Raw genomic sequence first — 24313 nt, 5'->3', positions numbered from 1 at the left:
ACCAAAATCAATCACCTCTGACTTAAATTAAGTATTATTTTATTACAGAGACTTCTGCGTTCAGGACTTTGTTTCCCATTTTGGTGAACCCCCTGACTCCTGCTTTTATGAGCATTCAAGTTTGGGTGAGATCCAAAATGCAGATCTAATCTTTCATTCCCTTGAAAGCATTATCTCCTGATGTCTGTTTATGGGCACTTATCAACGAGAATTGCTTCTTGGAGACACTGGAGGAAAATTATTCCTAGAACTAATACTTTCCTGTCTTCCTGATGTTGAGGAATGTCCTGGAGATTAGATTTCACTCCTGGTCTTCCTGTATCATCACGTGTTGTGGGGTCTCACAAGCCAATAGAATAACAAAGATGTGTAGCAGGTGGGGGAAGACCCAGAGACCAAGCCAAAATTGTTTTGTTCTCCCCCCAGTAAATTATTTTTACTCCTGAAAAATGGAAAAGAAAAAAATATACCATAACGTAACTATTTGCTGCATGTGAAGGAGTAGAGTTCTTTTTCCAGGCATAAACAAGAGAGAGAGAAAGAGAGAGAACCATTTTTATTTGTTGAGAGCTACCTAAAGGGAAAATTCAACTTTATATGAGCAATATTGAATTCTCTCTTGCACCTTCCTGTAAAAATGCCCAAGAACTCACTATGCTGACTCTGGAAATGGTTTTGGTTTCTAGCCTCTGTCCTTCATCGATTTGCAGTTAAGAACAGAACATTTAGATCTGGTTTCTTCTTCTTGATGTGAGGATAGTTCATGAAGCTCCATGAATTCCAGTTGATATCTACGAACTAAAGACTCCTATTCAGGCATTTGATGGAGAATTTTTGGAGGAATATCAGAAAATAGAAAAATGTGTATGAGCGAAAGACTAAATGCTTGCTTTGTGGAATCTGTGTAATGAAACAGAGAACATTTAGATATTTTCTTGTGTGCTATTAATTACGTGAGATTAAATGCCCCTTAATCAGTAGCTTCTCTGAGGCTAGAAAACTATTTGGGAATCTTCAGTACACATTTGCTAAAGGGAAATGAGCCACTGTTGAATAGTCTGGACCTGCAGAAATGTGTTCATGGCAAAGGGTTTGCTCTGGATTTGGGACCTACTTCAGCCTCTAACTCTTCGAACCCATTTACTTGGGGAAGGACAAAGGAGTCTTTATTTAAAGAGATTAATAATTCCTAATTACAAAGACCTTTGAAAGATAAAGCACTATGCAGATACTAATTAATTGGAAGCCTTATTTCCTAGGAAATTTTCTGGTAAAAACTTTTTTCCCCAGTAATGAAACTAGGGCAAGGAGACCATTTTCTGTTTCCAGCAATTCCCGTGGCTGAAGTCTTGCCCCCAAAAGCTTCAAAGAGTTAACAGACAATATTTTGCCACTTCCTGATTCTGCTATTGCCTCTTTGTTCTGAAGAATTGATGTTTATCATCCTCCTGCTTACTCTGGATTGAAGACAGCGCTTGGGATGCAGATTTGCTAAGCATGGATGGTGTGTGCCATATACACTCAGATCTAGAAGGCTCTTTAGAAAAAACCCGCCGAGTTTGTTGTGTGTGTGTTTTCTCCAGGAGTGCAGTGATGATTAGCACACTTTATTTTATTTATTTCCACTGTCATCACTGGTGGGTTTTTAAAACATGCAGAGTTTAAATGATGAGGACAATCTGGTTTTAGCTCGGATGGTAGTTAGGTATTAAACTCATTACCTCTTTCAGTGAGTCAGTTACGTTAATATTGAACCATGGACTCTAATGCAAGTTAAACTATGACTTTGAAAGTGTATTTGACCTCTTCCCAATTGCCAAAGGCCCTCGCAGTGCTTTTGAAGACTGACAAGCCCAGTTTTGTTCCGCCAGAACTAAATCAGCAATAGAAAGCCATTATGCAAGTGACTTGTGCGGGGAGGTATATAGATGGTCACTCTTTTACTTTAAAGGTTACATGCAGCCGCCTTGAGAATATATTTTACATGCAAACACTGTTATGTTAAAAAACACACAGAAATGGAAAGTCTTTAACTAACTACCTTTCACAACGTGGGAATGTGACACAGAAAAACATTGGAGCAAGAGTAACACAGACTTAGGTTTTAATTCATCTTGTGCCTGTTTCTAATTCCGTGGCCTTGGGCAACGTGAGCCTTGCCAGTAAAATGAAGTTAATACTTGTCTTTGAGGATCATAGCAAGGAAGCTGGTGATATGCTTCACTGCCTACCCCCCCGCGCCCCCCCACCCCGTCTTCTCACATTAAGTTACATTTAAATGAAAGAAATATACTTTGTAGTTATGTAGCAGAAAGTGTGCGATTAAAATTCATTCATTTTCTCCAAGTGAGAAGGAGGAGATAGGATTTACCTACATGTCCAGGAACCAGAATCTCCTCTCAAATCTTAAGTCATTTTCCAATAGTAGAGCACTTACTGATAAGATAAACACAGTTGCCCGAGCGCTTCCTACCAGAAAATGTCTTTACATGACCCCAAGGTAAAAATAGTGCTCATAGATGGGCACTATTATTTTATAAGAAATGGTGTTATGATGTTGCCTAAGGCGAACAGTTAAGAGATAGTATCAGTATTTAAATCCAGGCAGTCTTGTCCCATCTGGTCTCGGAGACTCAGATCTCTTATATACGATAGGCTCAGAAAGCTAGTAAAGTTGGTTTCAAGATTTTTTAAAAATCTTTTTTGGTGGCTGGCCGTGGTGGTAGAATAAACTTTCAGCAAGGAGGCTAGCTGGATCAAATGCTCAAATATATGAGCTAATGTGAAGTTCTATTATCTCAAGAATCTAATGAAATTTCTCAAAAGAATATTCTGTGTAAGGATGGGCGAGTGAAGAGAAAAGGGAAGGGGGTATGAGAGGGAGAGTATGGAAAGAGAGAGATGAGAGGAAGATAAATACTTATACATAGGGAATGAATAATTGAAAAGTGTTTTAAGTTTAATCATCTATTGTGGTTAGTCTATGAGCTTGTCTTTTTTTTTTTTTTCAACGTTTTTATTTTTTATTTTTTATTTTTGGGACAGAGAGAGACAGAGCATGAACGGGGGAGGGGCAGAGAGAGAGGGAGACACAGAATCGGAAACAGGCTCCAGGCTCTGAGCCATCAGCCCAGAGCCCGACGCGGGGCTCGAACTCCCGGACCGCGAGATCGTGACCTGGCTGAAGTCGGACGCTTAACCGACTGCGCCACCCAGGCGCCCCTATGGGCTTGTCTTAATGAGAAAGGCAACCTTGGAATGATCATAAATGCAATTTGTTAATGAACAGGTTTTACACAATGATATACTGATGTTGAAAGCTGCCTGGGACTTAATCATACCAAAAAAGTATTCATTGGTCTGAAAGTCAGATTTAACTGGGCATCCCGTGTCTTTATTTGCTGGGTCTGGCAACTCCGTATGGAAGTGCGTGAGTGAGTCCATGTTTTTACTCTTTGTCTCTGGTCACATTCAGTGATGTCTTCTTCCTTAGAACCCACTCAAAGGTGCCACCCCAGCAATTGTTTCTGGAGCCCTCCATGGGCCCATCAAGTTCTGTGCCCAGAGTGTGGCTCTGGATGCCTCTCAAACAGCCAGACCCTCATTTCCCACACTGTCAATCACACATGTGTCTTCATCTTTGGACATGTGTGATTCGGAACATCTTCTAGTTCATGGTCATGCAGGCACTCCGTGTTCCTTGTCTCTGATCCTCGACCCCTATGGTCACCTTCCCCCATGAGGGCCAGTGCTGCTCAAGGCAGACAAATGGCGACTCCGGGCCTGGCTCTCCACTCCATCGGATGCCCTCAAACCTGCAAAAGTAGGCTGAGGCTCTGTGACCCCTCTGTGTCCTTCCCAGTCCCACCTGCCTTTCCCATACCTTCCACATTCCCTCGGAAGCTGCAGTACAGATAGAAAGCTAACTCAGCAATTTGAAGGATGACAATAGTTTAAAACAAATTTCCTTATTTGATTGTTATTGAACTGAAATCTTCTCAAAGCAAAACACCCACTGCAAGCTTGGGTATTATGTCAAATTGCATTTGTGAGTTAAAGTGTGGCTATGAAAGAAATGTTATTATCTAAGCTACATCTCTAACAGATGGAACTATTGCCCTTTGTAATACGATAATATGGGTTGCATACTCTGAGATGTGGACGTACCATTGTCTGTGGAGTTATACAATCCCAGAGAACCTTTGGGAATATATCAGCTCAGTCAAGGTCACCTGTGCTTACTGGAGGGTCTGGTTGGATGGATGGTGAATGGACTTGTTGATCTCTCCCTTTACCATCCCCAAGGAACTCCATCCCCCTTAGTTTATGAATGTCTGACCTTTGAAAGTGCTATTTGATGACCTGATAACAGAAGAATTTATGGTGGCAGTCTTGCCCAGATAGTAAGTTGTGCCCCTCTCTTACTTCTTGAGAGAGATAACGCATTCACTCAACCCACTGCTTGAAGCGGAGCAGAGTGATTTTCCTCTAAGACTCCAGCCAGTAGATCTGGTTTTCTAGTTTATGATTCCACGTGAATGTCATTGACTTGTAGTCGGACTTATTACTTTTCTTTAATTGGTGCTAAGAAACAGGCACTTGTGCTGAGGCACAGGCGCTGACATTGTGCTCTTGTGTAACCAACAGGTGTCTATGCTCCCCTGAGACACACGGCCCCCAGTGTGCATCCAAATACAATGACTGTGAAGGGGGCTCCAAAGCACTCTGCGTCCACGGCATCTGTGAGGATCTAGCCCGAGTGCAGGCTGGAGAGGTGAGTCCCTCCCAGAACGTGGCTTCGTGGAGGGAGTCACGGTTGCTATTAGTCCCTTAGCCTGCATGTCTGTAGAGGAGCATCGTTCTGGCAGTGTTCCAGAGAGGAAGGTACTTCCTGCTCTCATCGGGGCACAGGTGAGGAAAAAGATGAGAGTTGTCCATAAATACACAGAAAACTGGACCCAGAGGTGGTATCATTATAGAAATTACTGCCTTTTTTGTTTTTACTTCATAAATCTCTCTGTGGGACATGACCTCCTCTTGGCCTCGCGAGCTATAACAGTGATGAGACATGGAAACACCAAGGCCCATTCTTGGTGGCAGCACGCAGTTCTGAGGGGTCTCTATTTCTTTCTGGCTCCGGAGCACCTTTGAGTGCTGTCAACCCTGAGTTTGTCTGCAGACTGCCTGACTTCTCCCTGTTCTCTGGATCCTGACAACCTTGACTCCTGACCCTCAACAGCACTCAGCATACAAGGCCCGCTTGGCCTTGTATGAGACCTTCAGGCCTTTATTTTTAGTTCTCTCTCTCTGTATATTTTTAAACGCATTGATAGAAAATGGTTCCTTTCCAGTGATGGTGGGAGGAGGGAGTGGCTGGGAGGGGAAGGAAAGACTTTCAAAAAGGAAACAAACAGAATGGATTTTCCAAGGTCTGTGCCTCCATGGGTGTTTTTCCCTCTAAAAACATAGCAGGCTGAGTGGATTGACTTTAATTATATTGACTTACAGTTCTTGATTGTTGTTGCTCTTTCCCTGGCATCTTTGGGGCAAATTATAGGTTTTCCTTACTCTGAAATAAAGATGTTTCTCTTTTTGCGTGGTCGGGTCTAAATGCTTAATCATATGGGAAGAAAAAGAGAAGCCACTCAATTGGCCTTATGGAAATGAACGCTAGAGGATAAACAGTCGGGGGCTTGGTGAGATTTTCAAAAGCTTTTCTTGCTTATTTTCCTGATTGCTTTGATTCACACTCTTGTCATTCTGCCAGCCCATGTACAGCTGCATCTGTGACGCGGGGTGGACATCCCCGCCGAACAGCTCGGCCTGCCTGCTGGACATCGACGAGTGCAGCCTCCAGCCTGCGCCGTGTTCCACACTTGCCCAGTGCTTCAACACCCCAGGCTCCTTCTACTGCGGGGCCTGCCCGACAGGTATGTGGGCTCGGCCACGCCCAGCCAGGCAAGGTGGCCAGAACAGCTTTCCTTCCCCGGCCAAAAGATAAGGAGACCGTTCTTAGGAAGCATCCCAATCCCATCTCAGGTTCTATTTCCCTACATCGCACTGCAGGCCGTCTTCCTTCTGTAAGAATTCAGCCTCAGAAATCAGAGGGCCAGAGCCAAACGCTGGGGGGCAGGGTTAGCCGGGGAGGTGGTGGGGTCAGACATCTGATCCTTAAGGCCATCAGCTGACTAGACCTGCTCTCGTCCCACCTTACTGGCCAGGTGTTTGTACTAGGCAGATTAGTTGACCTCTTAGTGTCACCTCTAGAGCCCCTGTAGTTCTCACCAGGGCACGTCACTGGAAGGCCCTGTGGCCTTGCTGTAAGAGGGATGTCTGACTCCAGCTCAGCCCCCCAGAGACCGAATCTCCAGACCAAGTCACTGAAAACATAGACTCTGGACTCAGAGACTGCTTGGGCTTGAGTCCACGCTTCATCTCTCACCATATGAGATCATTATCATCCACTCAGTGCATGTTTGTAGAGCCTACTATGAGCAAAGAAAGCACTTGCTGGGTGCACGGGTAAGCAGTTTACCAGACCTCAGGGAGTCTCCAAGGCCCGTTGGCACTTCTCGTGTGTTGTTAGAAGGTGGAACATGTAAGAGAACGTAATAGCAGCTGTTCTTCCATGAAAACCTCACTGAGACACTGTGCTAGGCAAATTTCGATTCTTGCAACTGTGACAAAATCAAGAAATGTTAGGAAATAGTATTATTCCCACTTTAAATGATAGGATCTTGACACTTGGAGAAGGTAAATAACTTGTCCCAAATCCCGTAGTCGGGATTCAAACCCAGATCTGCGGATCTGAGCTGAGCTGCTGAATAGTCCATTGTTCTGTCTGATCAAGGGAAGCACACACACACGTTGCTTCCTTTTGTGACTGTTGGTTTAGTGACTTTCTTCATGGTACATGGTTAGATCTTGTGTAACTAGAAAGAAATTGAAAAAAAAAACGCATGAAGACTTTTTCCCTCTTAGGTCTCAGGGGCACATAAAATTAGCAAATAACCACATTCTTGAAGGTAATTTGCCAGTGACAGTCTTTAAAAACTAGAAATCGGAAAAATAAATTATTTGAATTAAAGGATTCTTCTTTATATCGTTGTAGAGAAAAAAGAAAAACAAAAGCTTTTTGTTTTCCTGTTAATGACCTTATTTTTTCCCTGCCTATTAAAGTAATACATGCTGCTTATAAAATATAAAGAAACTTTAAAAATATGAAAATAAAACAGCAAAAAATACCCATAGTCTTATCACTCAGAGGGCCACCATTGACATGTGGATGTATTTCCTTCCAGCTTTCTTCTGTGTATTCATTTCTTCACCCACAAATACAATAATTTTCTTAGGTAGGGTTTTAGAGAGGGACTGTTTCAGTCAATGAAAAGAAATATTTTTGAAAAATGTAAAAGGTTTTAAACATTCTTATAATTTTAATCGTTATGATAGGAGTAAGACAACTCAAGGTAACAATGGATACAAGCAGAAATACCAACAGTAAAATGACACTCTCTTCATCTTCAGTCTCATGCTCTGAACGAGACCACTGTGAACACATGTTCTCTCACCTCTTCTTCCCTTTCCTTCTCTCCTACAAACACATAGACACGTATGCAGGTTTTTAAAAAATCCTTTCTCCAAATTGGGATCATTCTTTGCATATTCTTCTAAAAGTTTGTGTTATTAGCTAATGTATATATTTGAAAACCGTTAAATATGTGCATGTTATTTAAAATATTTGTATAGTATTCGACGGTAAACATGAGTCCTAATATATTTAATCATATTGATGATCAAGAGGGTTCCCCCCCCCCCCTTTAAACAACACTGCAGTAGACCTCTGCTTGCCTACATGTGTAGATGCTGACAGTTTTATCACTGCAAGAGAGTTTTTAGAAGTGGACTTGTTAGTCAAAAAAAGAAGTGGACTTGTTAGTCAAATATATATATATATATATATATATATATATATATATATATATTTTAAAGTTTATTTATTTTGAGAGAGACCAGTGAATTGGGGAGGAGCAGAGAGAGGGAGAGAGAGAGAATCCCAAGTAGGCTCCACACTGTCAGCACAGAGCCCCAGTGTGGGGCTCCATCTCACGAACTGTGAGATCATGACCAAAGCTGAAATCAGGAGTTGGACGTTTAACCGACTGAGCCACCTGGATGCCCCCAACGGTATATATTTTAAAAAATTTTAATGAGTACCGCTAGATCTATTTCCAGATAGGTTTTACTAATTATAGACTTCTGACTAAAAGCATATGAGAACCTCACTTGCCCACCTCTTTGCCAGAATTTGTTTTTAAGAATGAAAATCTCATTTTAATATGTAGTTTCTTAGAGTGAAGCAAATTTTTATGTATCTTTGGCTATATGCGTTTCTTCGTTGTTAACTTGTCTATAGAGCTAACTTTTCAAATCTTCTGGTTTTTCTAGGCTGGCAAGGAAATGGATACAGTTGCCAAGATATCAATGAATGTGACATAAATAATGGCGGTTGTTCTGTGGTTCCACCTGTTACGTGTGTGAATACATTTGGGTCTTACCACTGTCAGGCCTGTCCACCAGGTGCTACGCCAAATTTCCCAACACCATTATAGGCAAAACATACATTTGGAAACATGGTCTTGTGCTCCATTTTCAACGTTTATTTATTTTTGGGACAGAGAGAGACAGAGCATGAACGGGGGAGGGGCAGAGAGAGAGGGAGACACAGAATCGGAAACAGGCTCCAGGCTCTGAGCCATCAGCCCGGAGCCTGACGCGGGGCTCGAACTCACGGACCGCGAGATCGTGACCTGGCTGAAGTCGGACGCTTAACCGACTGCGCCACCCAGGCGCCCCTTGTGCTCCATTTTAAATATGACTCTGTCTAAGGAGATGTACTGAGCAGTGCAGAAAGTTTTATTTAACTTACAGATTCAGGGCACATTAGGTCAGCTCTATTATAAAAAGCAATAACAAATATTTTTAATACCAGTGGAAAACAACAAAACTTTACAAATTGTGAAATAGCCTCTGGAGATAATGCAGAATTTGAAAAATTTTCTCTGTGGATCACAGACCTACAGCTCCATTGTTCCCACAAATACTCATGAGATGTTTTGCACATAAAGTTTACTCAGTAACAGGCAGACTAGTAGGCATATAATACCTGTTCAGAGTTTCTCTTCTCTTCTGGAAAGAAGTCATTACTGGTATTCTGTGATCTAAACTGAGTGACTATCCAAGAAGTTCATGGAGTTCTAAGGGATAAACTGAAACCCTATTTGCTTTATTAAGTTAGTACTTGGGACTTCTACAGTAATTTAGCTCTTAGATCATTAAAGTCACTGTAATTAGAAAATGTCAACTTGCTGAGTGTCAGCAACTGTCTCAGTCTACCAGTAGTCTCATGCATCTTTTCATCTTTATTCATTTCCTTTTTTGTCCTTAGAAACACCATTAGAACATGGTTTCTGCAGTCAGTTTCCCAAATGGTTGTCCTTTTTCTTAACGATAGGAATTTGTTTATGGCACTTCATATTTACCTTTTCTGTTGTGATGATAGAAGCTCTCTGGTTGGATTTCATGATGTTTGCTTCTTGGATTGGGATTCTTCTTCCACCTTCTTAATGTTGTTTGTCATGCCCTGTTCTCTCTGTGATCAGGGTACCAAGGCAATGGAAGAGTGTGCACGCTCGTCAATGTCTGCTTGGTCGATAATGGAGGCTGCCACCCACATGCGTCATGCTCCTCAGTTCTAGGTAATGACTCCCCTCTGCCTCTGGTTTGGGATATTTCAATATGGCCTTCTGAAACAAATCAGCATTTTGAAAACAATCCTCTAACCTCAAAATTCTTATTTTGATCTTCAAACCAAAAATAATCCATGTTTTAAAACTATACGTTTGGATTTTTTTTTTTTTTTTAATGTGATAGGCTATGCTCTCTGTGGTCTGGTCTAAATTAGCAATATTTCCCAAGATAATCAAGCCAGCTAATTAAATTTATGACTGTGTTTGAGCACACAGGAAGGAGAAAAGGAGGAAGGACCACCTGTCAACTCCTTCTAAGGCCTCTTTCCTTTACATGCTATTGGCCAGGACTGAGCCCTGTTGCTAACCCTGGCTGCAAGTCAGGCTGGGAAATGTAGTTTATTTCAGGAGCTTATGCCCTCAGTTAAAAAAGAATTCACTACAAAAGAATGGAAAAGTGGATCTAGGGGGATAACCAACAGTGTTTGCAATGCTGTGTAAAAGAAGTTTCACCTCCTATAATTTAAAAAAATATATATTGCTTGAGGCACCTGGGTGGCTCAGTTGGTTAAGCATCTGACTTTGGCTCAGGTCATGATCTCACAGTTCATGGGTTTGAGCCCCGCATAGGACTCTGTGCTGACAGCTCGGAGCCTGGAGCCTGCTTCAGATTCTGTGTCTCCCTCTCTCTCTGTCCCTCCCCCCCTTATACTCTCTCTCTCTCAAAGATAGATAAGCATTAAAAGTTTTTTAAATATATATTGCTAAATTTTCTCACAGAAATGTATCAGTTTATACTTGCCGACAGTGTATGAAAACTACATGTTTCCCACTCTTGGCAATAATGGATACTACTGTTATTTTTCATTTTGGTCAAGTTTACAGGCAAAAATTGCCTTCCTATTATTTTGATTTTGACTACATCAAACTTACCTTTTTGATGACTAATAATTAATACTTTCTATATTTTACTGCCTTTATTTTTTTCCAGATTTTTATGTCCTTTGTTCATCTGTTTTCTCATTGATGTGTAAAATTTCATTATGTACTAAGAATAATATCTCATTATCTGTTTTATGGTTTACATGTATTTTCCCTGGCATATTGTTTTTATTTTAATTTTGTGGTGGTATTTTCTATTTAGAAGCTTAAAATTTCTATGTAGTCAAAAAGTTAAATCTTTTTTTTATAGGATTTTCTCCTCTTAGAATTAGGCTTTTCCTACCGAACTCTAAAAATAGTCAGGTGCTTGTTCTTTTATACTTTCTTTTATTTTTAACATTAAGATCTTGGGTCTTTTTAAGATTTATTTGTATCTATGGCATCAAACATTTTGCTTGATAGTTTTGTTCAAATGGGTGGCTCCAACTTCATTTATTGAATAAAGTATCATATCTCGTGCTATTTCCAAATACTACTTTTATTTTTACGAGTGATATATGTGATATATATATATAAGCACATATGTAAAAGAATATAGATGTATACACACACATACATGTACATTTATGACTATTTAAATGTTTATTAAATGATTCAGAGCATACTGAAATGGTTAAGAACATGGATTCTAGAAAAATAATGCTTGGATTTTGATTTTCTCCCTGGCTTCACTGTATTCCAGCTGTGTGTCCTGGGTCAAGCCACCTAACCTTTTTGTGTTTTGTTCCCATCTGTAAACGGGCATTAAAAGAGTACCTATTTACAGTCCATACAGGGCCAGTGCTTGCAACAGATACCGTCTTTTTTCATAAGAATATTCTTTTCTCTCAACCCCTCCGTGAGAAACTCTTTTTTCCCTTAGCGTACCTCACATTTGTACGCAACTCAGGACTGTGACATATGGACTGACAGCACCAACGTCAATTTGTGCACCAAGTATTGGAATGTAATGCCTTCTTTATTTTTAAGATGAAACATAGAAAAAGATCCTAATACTTCCTCTTTATAGTTGGCATGTCTGCCCCTAGGGATATGCAGACTTGATTTTGGCAATTCCTTGTCTAGACAACAGAGCCTGAGTTTTGTTACTGGGTCTGAATGAAGGAGACCTGTATTTACACTTCCATTTTTATTTCTGACAGGTTCTTTACCTCTCTGTACTTGTCTCCCGGGATATACTGGAAATGGCTATGGGCCAAATGGATGCGTGCAGCTCAGTAATGTTTGCTCGAACCGCCCCTGTTTAAATGGACAATGCATTGTGAGTCCTTGTTCTTCCTTCCTTAGCAGTTACCATTTAAATGAATTATTACAAGAATTCTAGAAGGTGTGTGTGGCTCAACACCTGCTACATACATCACATAACCCTTCTTTGTTCTTTGAGTTGGCTCAACGTTTATCGTCCATTGATCTGTTTCATGGCATTATGGTTTTCTTTCCCTAGGAAACGGTTTCTGGTTATCTTTGTAAGTGTGAATCAGGTTGGGCCGGCATCAACTGTACAGAAAATATAAATGAGTGTCTGAGCAACCCCTGCTTGAATGGGGGAACTTGTGTGGATGGCGTCAATGCGTTCAGTTGTGAATGCACACGTTTCTGGACTGGATTTCTGTGTCAGATTCCCCAGCAAGGTATGCTCAGCGTCTCTTGTGCCACAGCTTAGAAGGATCATTCCTCAGTGAGTCCTGCTGCGGATTCTTCCACTTTCTTGTCTAGTTGCACAAATGCTTCCAACTAAGTCTTTCCTTCAAGCACTAGTATAGAATTTACAAGGTAAGTATTTATCTCAATTTAGGCCAAGAAGAACCTTCCTTCAAAGGAAGAAGTAAATTGGTATTTGCCATTTTTATTACGTCTGTTCTGAAAACAGAGTATGTTAAGGTATTGTCATTTTCTAAGGGAAGTTTTCTCTACAGCAGCCGTTTAATCTCCCTATAATATTACTCATTAAATTGATTAACTCTCCTGCTCTAGAACATACAGTCACTCCCCGTTGCCTGTTAAAGATTGGGACTGTTTCTCAATTATCCTCTATAACTAGGCCTTACCCTATACAATCAACCTTATTTTTCACTAGTTTCCTAATAATACCCCCTTTCCAATCTAGATATCTTTTCTTGTCACTTGATCCCATGTACCACCATGCTGTGTTCCAATATTTGAGATATTTATTTCTCCATACTTCTCTGAATTCTTCCAATGCTTCACATCCAAATGTATCTGTCCTTCAGGAGTAATTCACCTTCAAGCTTCAATCTCCTTCATCCAGCCTCTCCTGATTACTCGTCCTCTCTCAGAACTCTTGATTCTGAATCAGCACGTCTACTGAGACCTCACTATGTGTTCAGGACTATGGTAGATGCTGTGGGAAAATAAGCATAAAACACTATCTCCACATATTACTTGCTGATCTTCTGGTTGAGGAGGCACATCTAATCCAAAATGGCAGAGGAGAGACAAGAAGTAGATAAGAACTAAGTTGCTTGGGGTCAAATCAAGTATCACGGAGGTGAAGAGAATGGGAGCCAGAGAAAACAAAAAGGGGCAGAGGAGGTTCGTGGTGGGGGCAAGGAAATCCCAAGTAGACTTCAAACAAGAGGTGGGATTTAGGCGGGTGTCCAAAGACAAAGGGGTGGGGGGAAGAGAGAACCACAGGGCATTTGTCTCCAATGTTAATCACTCAGACTTCTCTAATATTTCAGCAGCAAGGTTAGAGAGAAATACCTAGCCTCCTCCTTTTCAGAGTCTCTGTAAAGAACAGTTCATCTTTCCCTTGGCAGTTTGTGGAGGGTCCCTCTCTGGGATGAATGGAAGCTTCAGCTATAAAAGCCCTGATGTTGGTTATGTGCATGATGTTAACTGCTTCTGGGTTATCCGAACTGAAGAGGGAAAGGTAAATGTAATAGCTCCTGTCTAAATGCACATTTCATTTATCTATGTGAACATGTAATATGTGTATATATTCCATAAAATACACATAGTGGTAAATCAACTATCATATATTGAGGACTTGCTCAGTGTCAGGCTTTGGGCTAGATATTTTATCCTAAACCTTACACTGACTCTTTGAAAAAAGTAATATAGTGTCCTTATTTTGTAGATAAGATAAGGGAAACTAAGAGAAGCTAAGTAATTTTTTAAAAGCATTTCTTAGCTGGTAATTAGAGGAATAGGATTTCAAAGTCAAGTTTGTCTGGCTTCAAAGTCCAGGCTTTGTCCAGTATGGATAATTCTCTGCAGGGATTGGCTGACTGCAAGCAGGGAATTTGTAAAGTCCTGCTCACTGAGACACTAGTGTTTGAGGAAGACCACTCAGTGTTCTGCTGATTATTATGCAAAAATAGGGACTGCTATTAAGATGGTTTTCTTATCAGTGCGTCTTTGTGCCATTGGGTGTGCCATTGTGCTGTGCTAATTGCTTCACAGACATTGTGTCATTGTATTTTAACCCTTGTAGCCCTGAGAGATAAGAATTGTTACTCTCATTTTACTATGAGGAAATGGAGCCTAGAGCAGCTGATGAATTTGTCCAGGGTCACATGGTTTGTAAGTGGCCTGCAGTGACTCAAACCCAGGCCACTCAACTCTGATGACTCTGAACTGCTGCATGAACACTCCTCAAATTCAGATCTGACCCTGAAGTTTTTAGTTCTTCTATCCCCAGCATTCATTACTCAGACTTTTCCAAATATTTATTTCTCAACCAACTCCTGGACTCATTAAAATGAACTTGTGTGTCTGGATAGATAAGGTGTTCCCTTGCAATTCTGTGAACTTTTCCCTGTGAACTGATGTTACAGGGGGTCATTGTACAATGGTCACAACACATTTTTTCCCTTGAGAAGGGAGGATTCTTTGGAGCCTGGTGACCCTATAATAGCATAAACTCCAAAATCAATTTCCCAGTGGGTATGTTATGTGAATTTCCTTCCTTCCATTTAGTGTTCATGAATTCTATTTCCTGACATTGAAAACATTTTTCTTTCAAGAAAAGTCATTTTGTGAAAAAATGTTAATAGTTTTATTATCGATTTGTGAAATAAATTCAGCTGTTTTCCTTGGTTGTTTTGATTTTTAAATCTTATCTCCACAATTTGCACAATATAGTAGAAATTTTATAGAACTCAGGATAGTTCAGTTCATGAACATTTATTCAATTTTTATTGAAATTTCTTCAAGGACAAAAATGATGTAATGTTGGGTAACAGATCTTAAAAATACCCTAGCATAGAATTTCAAAAATATCCTGATATCCTTTTTCATTAGCTGAATGCTGTTGTTGTTTTAGATCACGATGGATATCAAATTCAACAGCTTCCTTTTAGCAGTTTGGCTGTTTTAAATGATACTATCCAAAAAATTTTTATTATATGAATTATATCATTATATTTGAGTTTGTACATTCTAACATTTTAACTTGGAAATGTATGTTTGGGTTTATTCTCTTCTACTTGTATGCTCAGAACACTTCAGATTACTTTTTCCCTGTTCTCCACTCTTGGTGTCACCCGTCTCTTAATGATATCCAACCACTGAAGACTTGGGGACTTTACACATATCTATACCATGCCTAGCTCAGTCTATACCTGAAGTTGTCAGTCTGTTAGTATCTCATTAGGAGCTTCAGAGAACCCTCAGGAATCAGCATTTCCGGGGATCAGTGAACATTTGTGTGGATGCTGCACACTACAGATTATTCAGGTGCTCAGGGTATACATTCTTGTGAATGGTAATATTTGTCAGTTAAACTTAATTCAAGGTAGGTTTTTTAGATGTCCATTGTATTTTACTGATTTCGAAGCGTGATTGTCAGCTCTACATTTGAAGTGCCTACGTTTAATGGACTTGACAGTTAAATCTAGGTACAAATATTTCATTAACCGATTCAGTAACAATTCAGTGGGTATTTTCAGTTATACAAGATAAGTGAGTTCTAGAGATCTGTTGTTCAACATAGTGCCTATAGTTAACAGCGCGATATCATGCACTTCAAAATTTGCTAGGAAAGTGGATCTCATGTTGTGTTCTGACCACTAAAAGAAAAAAAGAAAGAGAGACGCAAGGAAACTCTGGGAGGTGTTGAATATGCCTAACACACTGACTGTGGTGATGGCATCACAGGTGTTGGTATATGTCCAAACTCATCCAATTATACACATTTAATATGTATCGTTCTTTGTATATCAAGTATACCTTAATAAAGCTGTTAAAAATCTATTTCATTAACATCAAGATTTTTGATATATTTTGATATTGGCAGAAGCCTAAGCAATTTTTAACACAAGTTATTTAATAATATGTAGGGTTGTCGTATGTGTTTGCAGATAATTGGGAAATTATAGATCTGTCTCTTGAAAGGTGAATTAATATGAATGCTTCCTTATTGGGAGAAATGCTTTAGAATTGACATGGAAGTGAAAAATAATGTATTGTGACCTTTATGTTTTTAGGTGCTGCGTATCACTTTCACTTTTTTCCAGTTAGAATCCGTGAACAATTGTCCACACGAGTTTCTTCAGGTTCACGACGGAGACTCCTCTGCGGCGTTTCAACTTGGAAGATTCTGTGGCTCTGTTCCCCCTCATGAACTCCTCAGTAGTGACAATGCCCTCTATTTTCATCTCTACTCTGAACATTTAAGAAATGAGAGAGGCTTTACAATAAGATGGGAAACACAGCAACCAGGTAAGTGTAAACAAGAAGAAAAATAGAGCAAAATCTTGAGATCAGTAAATTTTCTTGATTAGTATTAGACTTGTGGATAACATTACATGTTTTGAGATCTAAGGATTATATAATACTTTTGTAATTCCTTTCACATCAAATAAACCTGCAATGCATTGAAATTTCATTTTGTGTTCAGAGATAATAAAATTTGGATGAATGAAAAAGATGAGAAATCATGAATCTGAATGGACCCCTTATGAAATTACTGAACAACATTTTTATAAACTTTACTAGTAAATTACTGCAGGGATATTGTTGATGACATTGTCTACTCCTTCACTTAGTATTCCTTATCTTAGTGACCATTTGATAATTCATTCTTTGCGTTGGTATTTTGCCTTTTGGAGCTCTACTTTTTTTTTTTCAGCTTTTTACTATACACTTTATAAACATGTAAAAAAGTAAAGAGAGCAGTACACTGAAGCTCCAATTCATTCATCAATAAATCTGTGCATTTATGTCTGGAATTTCTTATCTTTTCTATTGGTCTATTTATCCTTGTGGCACATTGGCTTAACTACTGAAATTTGAAATCTGGTAGTGTAAATCTTACAACTTTGTCTTTTATAATACACTCAGTATGGGGCACCTTGTGGCTCAGTTGGTTGAGCATTCGACTCAATTTTGGCTCAGGTCATGATTCCAAGATTGTGGGATCAAGCCCCATGGGGACTCTGTGCTGAGCATGGGGCCTGCTTAAGATTCTCTTTCTCTCTCCCATTGCCCCTCTCTGCTGCTCGTGTATTTGCTTTCTCTTTCTAAAAAAATTTTTAAAAATATATACATATTTATTATATGTATAAAATATATCATATTTTAAATATATATATTATATTTTACATATTATATATATAAATATATATATTATAATTTTAGAATCAATTTTTTAATTTCCCCCCTCCCCAATCTTCTGGGATTCCTAAAAATATTGATCCTACCAATTTATGAACATGGACCATCTCTGTATTTATTTAGCCCTCTTATAATTTATCTTAGTGATGGTTTATAAATTCCATATATTTTGTTGTCTTTTTCTAGATATTGAATATTTTATATTATGTAAAATGATGCCGTTTTCTAAAATGGCATTCTTATTTGTTGTTAGTATATAGAATTATGATGTATTTTTAAAACATATTTGATTTTGAATCTAGCCACATTGCTAAATTCATTAATCAATTCTAATAGTTTTTTTTAGTAGATTCTTTTGGATTTCTCTACATACACAGCTATGTTCTCAATGAATAAAGCCTGTTTTTCTTTGTTAAGAAACAAAATTTAATGGAGTCAATTTGAATCTAATTGTTTTTATGAAATAATGCTTGAATTGGTCAGGATCCTATCCAGCAAACAGAGGGGAGCCCTAAGGAATTATATAAAATGAAAAGTTTTTATAGGAAGGAATGGCAAGGCAAGAAGTTATTAGCAAAAGAAAAAGATTGATCCAGGCAAGGTCTTCCCTTAGGGGGAAGAGTAAGGGGTCTGATCATGCAGATTACCTCATCTTCCTTTGGGAGATGGAGAAAGCCCATATGGCAGACTCATGGCGCTGAGTGGAAAATTCCTGACTGACAGGTTAAGATTATATTTCCGGGGAAGGTTGAAAGTACAATTAGACTAGGTATTAAGCCCAAGTTTGAGGACTTGGCCTAAGTGGCACCATTTTGGGCTTGTGGTTTTCCTTGTAACACCTTCCTTTCCAATCTTTGTAACTTATTTCTTTCTTTCCCTCAACTTATTTATTGCCCTGGCTAGGACATCCAGTACAATGCTGAACAAAAGTGGTGGACTGGGCATTATCATCTTGTTCCCAACCTCATGGGAAATGTTCACTATTTCACCATTGAATATAATGTTTTAGCTGTAAGTTTTTGTAGATAACTTTTATCAGATTAAGGAAGTTTGCTGCAAATTACTATTGCTGTATAATAAATGACCCACAAATTTAGTGTTGTAGAACATTTATCATTTTATTATGTTTCTGATTTTGTGGACCAAGAATTTGGAAAGAGACCAATTGTCATTTGATTTGGTGAGCAGTTATTACCAGATGTTGGCTGGGATTGTAGTCATCTAAAGGCTCAGTGAGTCTAGAAACCCAAGCTCGCTCAGTTGATGCTGGCTTTTGGATAAGAGTTGAACCAGGCTGTTGACTTGAGTGCCTACATGTAGCCCCTCTGTGATGTTGGTCTTAGACTAGTGGAACTTCTTTCGTGATCCTTGGTTTTTCTTAGAGCAACCATTTCAACAGACATGGGCAGGTGCTGCATGGCTTTTTCTGACCTATCTTGGAAGTCATATTGTTATTTCTGCCATTCTTTTAATTGGTTGAAACACTCATAAGCCCACCCAGATTCAAGGGGAGGAGACCTAGACCCCATCTCAATGGAAGAAGTGTCAAAGATATTTTGAATGCTTTTAAACCATCTTACTTTTTATCCCTAGCTTGTCAAGAGTTTTTGTCATGAATGGATGTTGAGGTATAGTAAATACTTTTTCTAAATCTATGGAGATGATCAGATGATGCTTCTTTTATTTTTCTTCTCTCCTCTCCTTCTGGGATTCAAATTACACATATGCTGGAGATTTTGACTATGTCTCGTAGCTCTTATATTTTTTATTAGGCCTTCTAGAGTCTTTCCCTGTGCATATACAGCTTAAGATTCAGCTAAGGGCCCAAAGAAACTCCTATACCTTTTTGGGGTGCCATTGTCATGCAGCTGTCTTCTCTATAGTACCTTATTCGAAAATCCCAGCCACTCTAGTAGCCCCAAATTCTGAATTTTGTTTCTTTCACCCAGTAAGAGGATTGCTGCTCCTTGGACTCCCACTGCCCTGTGCTGTGTGTAATTTGGAAGCTGCCTGCAGGGAGAATCCTGGAAGGAACATGGGATTTATCACATGTGCTGCCCTTCCCTTCCCTCAAGATCACAGCCCTTCACTGTTTGCTTCACTGTTTGCCTGAAAACAAAACTAAAACAAACAATAATTCCTTACAATTACAGAATCCTAATCATTGCTCACATTTATTTATTACAGAAACTGCTGTTATCCCAGAGTCTAGATTTTGCTGTTTATATCCCATGTGCCATTCCTCATGCTATAAACAGGTAGTTAAATCAAGCTAGAGGTTCGATCCAGTTAAGTTTTATTTTTGAGGAGACAAAAATAATCACATTAGAAGGTACTGGATATCCACTTGTCTCCCTGTTATGACTGCAGCGTTGATTTGAGTGTTTTGACTGTCCCTGGTTGATATTTCCATTAGAAACCTTCACACTTTCTGTAATGGTCTTAGCAACCCTTAGGTTCATTGTTTAGGTTAGTTGTTCACTGGGGCTTTCAAAATGATGACAGTTGAATTTTATCATTTCTTCTTTATTTATTGTCTGGAGTTCTTCAATAGAGTTGATCTTTCTCATGTCAACTATTTGGTTACGCTCCCATATAGATCATAAAGGAAACATAGGATACATGCTTGATTCTTTCTCCTAATATTTCCCCAGTATTCAAATTAATGACTTGGCTTCCTAGCTTTCTCCAGAATGAACAATTAGTCATTATTTCTTTTATTTTTTATTGATTTTAATACTCAGGAACACACGTTTTATCATATTTGATATAATCCATTCTAGACTTTTTAATGTTAAAATGTTCCATATTTGGCTAGTGGGAGAACTGATAGTTTCTAAGCCTCTTTGACCCAATAGAAACCCAAGTTTCTGTTATCTTTAGAAACTTTCTTGCTTTCTGCCCTGAAAGATTTTCCAGGTTCTTCATACATATTTATTGTGTTAGGACTGGAACAGTTCATACTCCTCTACCGGGAAATGGTATTTAGGTTTCATAACCTGGGTGCTAGGAGTGGCTATTGCTACTAGACTGAACAAAGTCTCTAGAACTTTCAGTGGAAAGAACTGGGAAATATTTTTATTATTTTTAAAGGAAAGGTTTATCATGTATTCTTAGTGATCTTCCAAAATATTGGCATATTGAAATTACAGGTTTTTTAACTTTATGTTTGTACTTCTTCTCACTTCGTGAAATGAGTTCCCGGTGACATTCACATATTACCTATGTACTTAATCTTACCGTGTGAATTTTCAAAATAACAATACTAATATTATTACTAATAACGTGATAACTGAAAGCCATTTAGTATTTCTCAATTATTCTTTTTGTACTTAATATATGTTTCACTCCAGTTCTGCAGTCAAACTTTACAGTGTTTCAAAGCGTCTTGGAATATTTCTCCTCTCCCTGTTTAAAGTGCTAGCTTAATATAGTCATTTCGTTTTGCTTGTGAGTTTAAAGATTTCACTTTTTCATTTTTATTGAATTTTGCTCTATCATTATGTGAAACATATTCATAGTTCCAAAGCCAAATCAAACTTCATGGTAAATTTAGAGAAGTCTAGCTTTTATCCTTGTCCCTTCCATTTTATTCCTTTCTTCTCTAAAAGGTAACAATTTTGGGGGCACCTGGGTAGCTCAAGCATCTGACTCTTGGTTTTGGCTCAGGGTATGATCTCCTGGCTTTGTGGGTTCGAGCCTGGCATTGACCTCTGTGCTGGCAACGGGGGGCCTGCTTGGGACCCTCTCTCTCCCTTTCTCTCTGCCCTTCCCCCACTAGAGCTGTCTCTGTCTCTCTCAAAACAAATAAATAAATTTTAAAAAAATGTAACAATTTGTATTAGTCTTGGATTTATCCTTCCATTTCAAAACTATAAGCAGATAATCACATATAATCATATTTTTTGCTTTAAAAAAAGGTAACATACAATATACAATGGTTTGTAGTTTGCTTTTTCACTTGATGTGTCATAGAGACTAGTCCATAACTAGACCATAGTGTGCCATTAATAGACATCTCACACACTGTCTATTCAACCAGGACTTTCTCGTCGGATATTTGCCTTGCTTCCAGCCTTTTGGAATTCCAGATAGTACTGCGACAAAGTCCTTGTGAACTTGTCTTGTTGCATTTTTGCCAATGTATCTTTGAGATCAATTTCTAAAAGTGTGGTTGCTTCGTCAAAAAATAAATGCCTAACTTTTTGCTAGACTTTGCCATAGTCTCCTCTGTAAGAGTTTTACTCTCTTGTGTTCTCATCAGCAATGTATGAGAGTGCCTGTCTCCCCACAGCACCGCCAGAATTTGTTTTCAATATTCTGGATATTTATCATTCTGAGAGCTAAGAAATGGTGTCTCAGCAAAGTTCTTATTTGTATGTCCCTTGTTGAGAGTGAGGCTGAACATCTTTTCCACGTAGAAGGACATTTGAATTTTTACCAGTGAACTCTTTGTTTATGTCTCGACTCCTTTTAGAAGCTCTTCATATATTAGAGATGTTAATTCTTTGTATTACATATTGAATTTTTTTCCCCAGGTCTCCGTTAACATTTTACTTTGCTTATGGAATTATAATTCTTTTTACCCATATGGTAATTGAACTTCCAAATTTTAGGAAACTTCTCTGCCTTTGAGCAACTGAGGTGTTTTTGTATTAGGAACAGTGAGAATCATGTAACTAACCTGTCTCATTTTTTGCCTTGGCAAAAGACTTGTCTACTAAGTTACCTGCGTAGTTATGTAGATCCCACATCTTGCATATCTGAGATACCACCTTATTTTATTTTTTCTAATTTATATTTAGTACAGTCTAGATTTTTATTTAGTATCTCTATTTTTCAATTTTACATTAGTATTTCTTATAAGCCATCACAGACTCTTCGTTAAGTAAATGTGAGTATTAATAAAGGAAAGATTCTTCCAGTCACTGACATACAACTCTGGGGGGGGGTAATTAATGGAGTGGTAGTGGAGTGGGTGTCACAAAGCCTGGTCCCACCTTTCTTTCACTCCATTCCTGAGCAAGGCAACTGCCCATGCATATTTGAATATGTTCAATTTATAAAATGAAGAGTTTAACTATTATCCTAGTGTTAAGAAATTTTCTCACATGAAAAGTATGTAGCACTTAACTATTCTAATGTATGAAACAATCTGGTTTGTTGAAAGACATAGGGGTAACGGAAGTTCTAGAACTTTTTAAGAGTTAAAAATAACTTTTTGGAGCACCTGGGTGGCTCAGTCGGTTAAGCATCCGACTTCGGCTCAGCTCCGATCTCACGGTTCATGAGTTGAGCCCCATATCAGGCTCTCTGCTGTCAGTGCAGAGCCCGCTTCAGATCCTGTGTCCCCCTCTCTCTCTGCCCCTCCCCCACTTGAGCATGCGTGCTCTGAGTCTCTCTCTCAAAAACAAATGAAAAAACTTTACAAAAAAGAGAACTCTTTAAGAACCAGAACTTGTAAAAGTTATGCAGAAATTAATCTCCCTCAAAGTGAAAACAATATATCTATTATCTCATTATTCATCCCTCAGACAGTTCAGCACTGTATTTTAAAATCATATCACCATGTAATACTGATAAGCACAGAGCTCAATGCATGTGACTCATTCATTTATCAGTTAATATTCCTAGATTTATAACTGTATCAAATTGGAAAACTGAAAGCCTTGTTTAATTTATGAGGGTGTCCCAAATTGTACGTAGATATTTCAACAAAGCTTGTCTTCTTGCAATAAAGGCTTCCGTAACGCTATCTAAATTGTAACATGCATACAAATGTCAAGTTATTTTTTCCTCTTATTTTAGAGTGTGGAGGTGTACTGACAGGCACGTATGGTTCTCTTAAGTCTCCGGGATATCCTGGAAACTATCCTTCAGGAAGAGACTGTGTCTGGAAAGTTATAACCAGTCCTGGCCTCTTGATAACATTTACTTTTGGGACCTTGGGTCTGGAGCACCATGATGATTGCAGCAAAGATTATCTTGAGGTAAACAAATGTAATTAGATAGAACATGTCATGATATGGTTAGAACTCAAAGAGCTATGGTTTGGTGCTACCTGTGGATGACTTCAATTTCCTTGCAATAGTTAGATATAGTCTTCAGTAGGCAGCCAATGTCTGAGCCTTTGCTGATTCCTTATTCTTAATTGTGCCAGCTTGTTGCTTCTTCTGGGTCTCATTTGAATCTGGGAAATAGACTGCCTTACTTTTCCCTGTCATTTCCTGGAAGCCCAGTCCCCTAATAAGGGAATAGAAGAATTAACAAAATAAACATTCAGTAACGGGTATCTTTTCCAATGCAGAATCAAGATTTCAGTTATCTATGGGAACCCAACATGTTATTTCACAAGCTGGCTATAGTGTTCCATGAAGAAAAATAACTTAAGAGCAATTGTGTTGTAATGCATTGCTAAAGGGTGAGCCTAGAATATACTCATAATTGTCATTGGGAGAAGAGCCAATCTGTGTCCCTCCTGGTTACCATTAGCAAAAGTTTAAATTATACAAGTAGAAAAATGGGCTGTTGTATTCAAATGCCCTAAGCGTATAGGTATATCCGAAATGTTGCTCTGCATTTATAGACTGAAAAGATCATTGAGAAGACCGAGTTTTTACATTGCTCTTATCTTTTTGTTACCATAAATCACAGTAGTCCTTGCAGTAGTGATAAAAGACAATATGCCCTTCCAAGTCCGTTAGAGAATGGAGGGCTTTGGAATTACTCACAAAGGATAGAAAGGTGTGACTGACAAACAGGGATCTCCACAAATGAAAGTCATTAGTAATTTAGCAGTTGTAATGGATTTGAAACCTTTGGGAATGACTGGAAGATCTACCCCTCCCTGGAAAATTTCAGCAACATAATCCTTTAAATGTTGACAGTAGCATGGATTTTTTGAAATTAATTTCAGTGAGTTCCATCATATTAAAATTAGAGGCTTTGTTTTTTGCTCCTACATAATTCCTTGATACATATATAATAGAAAGCATTAATCATTCTGATAATATTGAAATGCTTCTCACTTCTCAACAATATTT

General features: G+C 38.7%; 1 protein-coding gene across 1 annotated transcript in view; it reads left to right on the top strand.

Annotated features, from left to right (window-relative positions):
- The window catches only part of CUBN (cubilin), a 276887-nt gene that overhangs the window by 7869 nt on the left and 244705 nt on the right, over positions 1-24313 (top strand). Inside the window, exons 7-15 of the mRNA XM_047065967.1 lie at positions 4648-4774; positions 5768-5930; positions 8449-8580; positions 9663-9758; positions 11834-11952; positions 12136-12322; positions 13472-13584; positions 16142-16376; positions 23079-23260. Of these exons, the coding sequence (XP_046921923.1) occupies positions 4648-4774; positions 5768-5930; positions 8449-8580; positions 9663-9758; positions 11834-11952; positions 12136-12322; positions 13472-13584; positions 16142-16376; positions 23079-23260 (1354 nt within the window). The remainder of the gene's footprint in view (positions 1-4647; positions 4775-5767; positions 5931-8448; positions 8581-9662; positions 9759-11833; positions 11953-12135; positions 12323-13471; positions 13585-16141; positions 16377-23078; positions 23261-24313) is intronic.

The sequence above is a fragment of the Lynx rufus genome, unplaced genomic scaffold (genome assembly GCF_022079265.1).
Source record: "Lynx rufus isolate CCGP_SWC_20201006 ecotype Redwood Valley unplaced genomic scaffold, mLynRuf1.p SCAF_7, whole genome shotgun sequence".
Lineage (NCBI taxonomy): Eukaryota > Metazoa > Chordata > Mammalia > Carnivora > Felidae > Lynx > Lynx rufus.
This window is presented reverse-complemented; position numbering and strand designations above follow the sequence as displayed.